General features: G+C 37.0%; 1 protein-coding gene across 1 annotated transcript in view; it reads left to right on the top strand.

Annotated features, from left to right (window-relative positions):
* Positions 1-364: 364 nt before the first annotated feature.
* Positions 365-1,899, top strand: part of acot20 (acyl-CoA thioesterase 20) — a 12,182-nt gene continuing 10,647 nt past the window's right edge. The window contains exon 1 of the mRNA XM_016460028.1: positions 365-894. Coding sequence (XP_016315514.1) covers positions 384-894 — 511 coding nt within the window. The 5' untranslated portion in view covers positions 365-383. The remainder of the gene's footprint in view (positions 895-1,899) is intronic.

The raw sequence follows: 1,899 nt of genomic DNA, 5'->3' as shown, positions 1-1,899 counted from the left end.
AGAAAAGCGACTTATATCTTACTGACTGAAGCCAAAAAGTACAATGACAGCATTGGAGACAAGTCTTTTTGTGAAGGTTGCAAAATATTAATTTGAATGATTTAAGTACCTTATTTGCCTTTTTGTGTCTTTAACTATCCCTTATGGTCTTTTCTATGATAATTTCTAGTTGTTTTTGCAGGTAACAAAGAACAACAAAACAAATGAAACTAAATAAAACATAAGAGGAAAAGGAGGATTAAAAGCGATGTAAACTAAAAAAAAGGCAAGTTTATGATATTTATTTAATGAAATTATCTTCCGGGTTTTGGACTGTAATACTCCGAACACTAGAAGGCAGTATTCAGCGTAATATGCTGCAGAAGTCAAGTCACACAGACGACATGTTTTCAGTGCTGAAGTACGTGTTTACCCCTTTTGCTAGAAACACTCTTGCCAAAATGCACTACTCTTCAGGAGTCAGTATCAGGCTTTTGCCCAGTTATAAGTGCTCTTTTGAAGACCCAGTGCACGTGACCGTGAGTGGCTTAAATCATCAACAATGCGTGGATCTGCGCTCTAAAATCACCGATGATAGCGGACGTGTTTTCCAGGCTTGGGCCACCTACCAAGCAGACGATAATGGTCAGGTCGACCTCAACCGCGACCCTTCTCTTGGTGGCAGCTTTACGGGAGTTGAACCAATGGGCTTATTCTGGGCACTGAAAGCAGAGGTCGTAAGCTGCAAGTTTGCACTAACAGACGTGACGCGTCCTGCTCTCGTTGACATTGAGGTTGTCAGTGACAATAGAGTCATCGCCAAAGTGACAAACGAAAGACACTGCTTGACCGATGGTGTCCGGAGAATTCCTGTAACCGAAGGCAGGATCAGAGGAACTCTTTTCATGCCACCTGGTCAGTTATGAAGCTGAAGCACCCCATAGCAGTTAATACAGGCAATTAAATCCGTCATTATAATTCAGCAGGTTATGCTGCTCTTATAAAGTCTGAAATGTAAAATGACAATTTACAGGGTCTCTTTTTAATAAAACCTATTAAATTAACGTAGATAACAGATACCAAATTTGTTAGCAATATTCTGTTGTAGTAGCGCCTCTCTGTGGTAAAAAAAATAGTCTTAACACTACTGCTTGACACTACTGAAAAGGTCTTCTGTTGTCAACTATAAATTCATGCTCCGTAGTGTAAACAGGCTTGGGAGGGTTACTTTAAAAATATATTCCGTTACAGTTACATATTACTTAATGAAAAAAGAATTCAGTAACGTAATCCAAGCACCACAATATTAATGTAAACTGATTACTTTTGGATTCCTTCAAGGTCACATTTAAATTAAGTCAAGTATAACAATATCATAAAAAATACTAAATATATTTATTATGGATATGATGTCAAATATAAACTATTTGAAGCACAATTATAATATATATAAAAAAAGCCTTGTAGTTGTAATAACTATGCTGTAAATAAATGCTCTGCTAATATAAAACCAGAATACAACAGAAATGTTTCTGCAACAGAAAAATACAGAATAGAAAATTTGCATTTTTGTTCTCAAGCAAATATTATAAGAACAGATGCACTGAATAGGGATGTAACGATTACCGGTTTGACGGTAAATCATGATAAAATCCCCCACGGTTAGTATTACCGTTTCATATTTTAATTATCATTAAAACCGTATATCCAATTACCACGATTTGAACAACTCGCAATAAATAGGCTAAATACTGTGGCGCTCTAGGCTAGTTTCGAAGTCACGAAGAAGAGCGCTTGAGCGTTCGGCTGAGTAATGTAAGTGGTTAAATGTACTTGCACATCGGCTTTTATGATGCGAGATTAATGTAAACACAGCCCACTGTGAACATCCTTGTAATTCGCTTCAACCTTTTCGAACTT

This window comes from Sinocyclocheilus anshuiensis, unplaced genomic scaffold (assembly GCF_001515605.1).
Source record: "Sinocyclocheilus anshuiensis isolate Anshui unplaced genomic scaffold, SAMN03320099.WGS_v1.1 scaffold1341, whole genome shotgun sequence".
Classification (NCBI taxonomy): domain Eukaryota; kingdom Metazoa; phylum Chordata; class Actinopteri; order Cypriniformes; family Cyprinidae; genus Sinocyclocheilus; species Sinocyclocheilus anshuiensis.
Note: the sequence above shows the minus strand (reverse complement) of the source record. Positions and strands in the feature narration are given on the sequence as shown.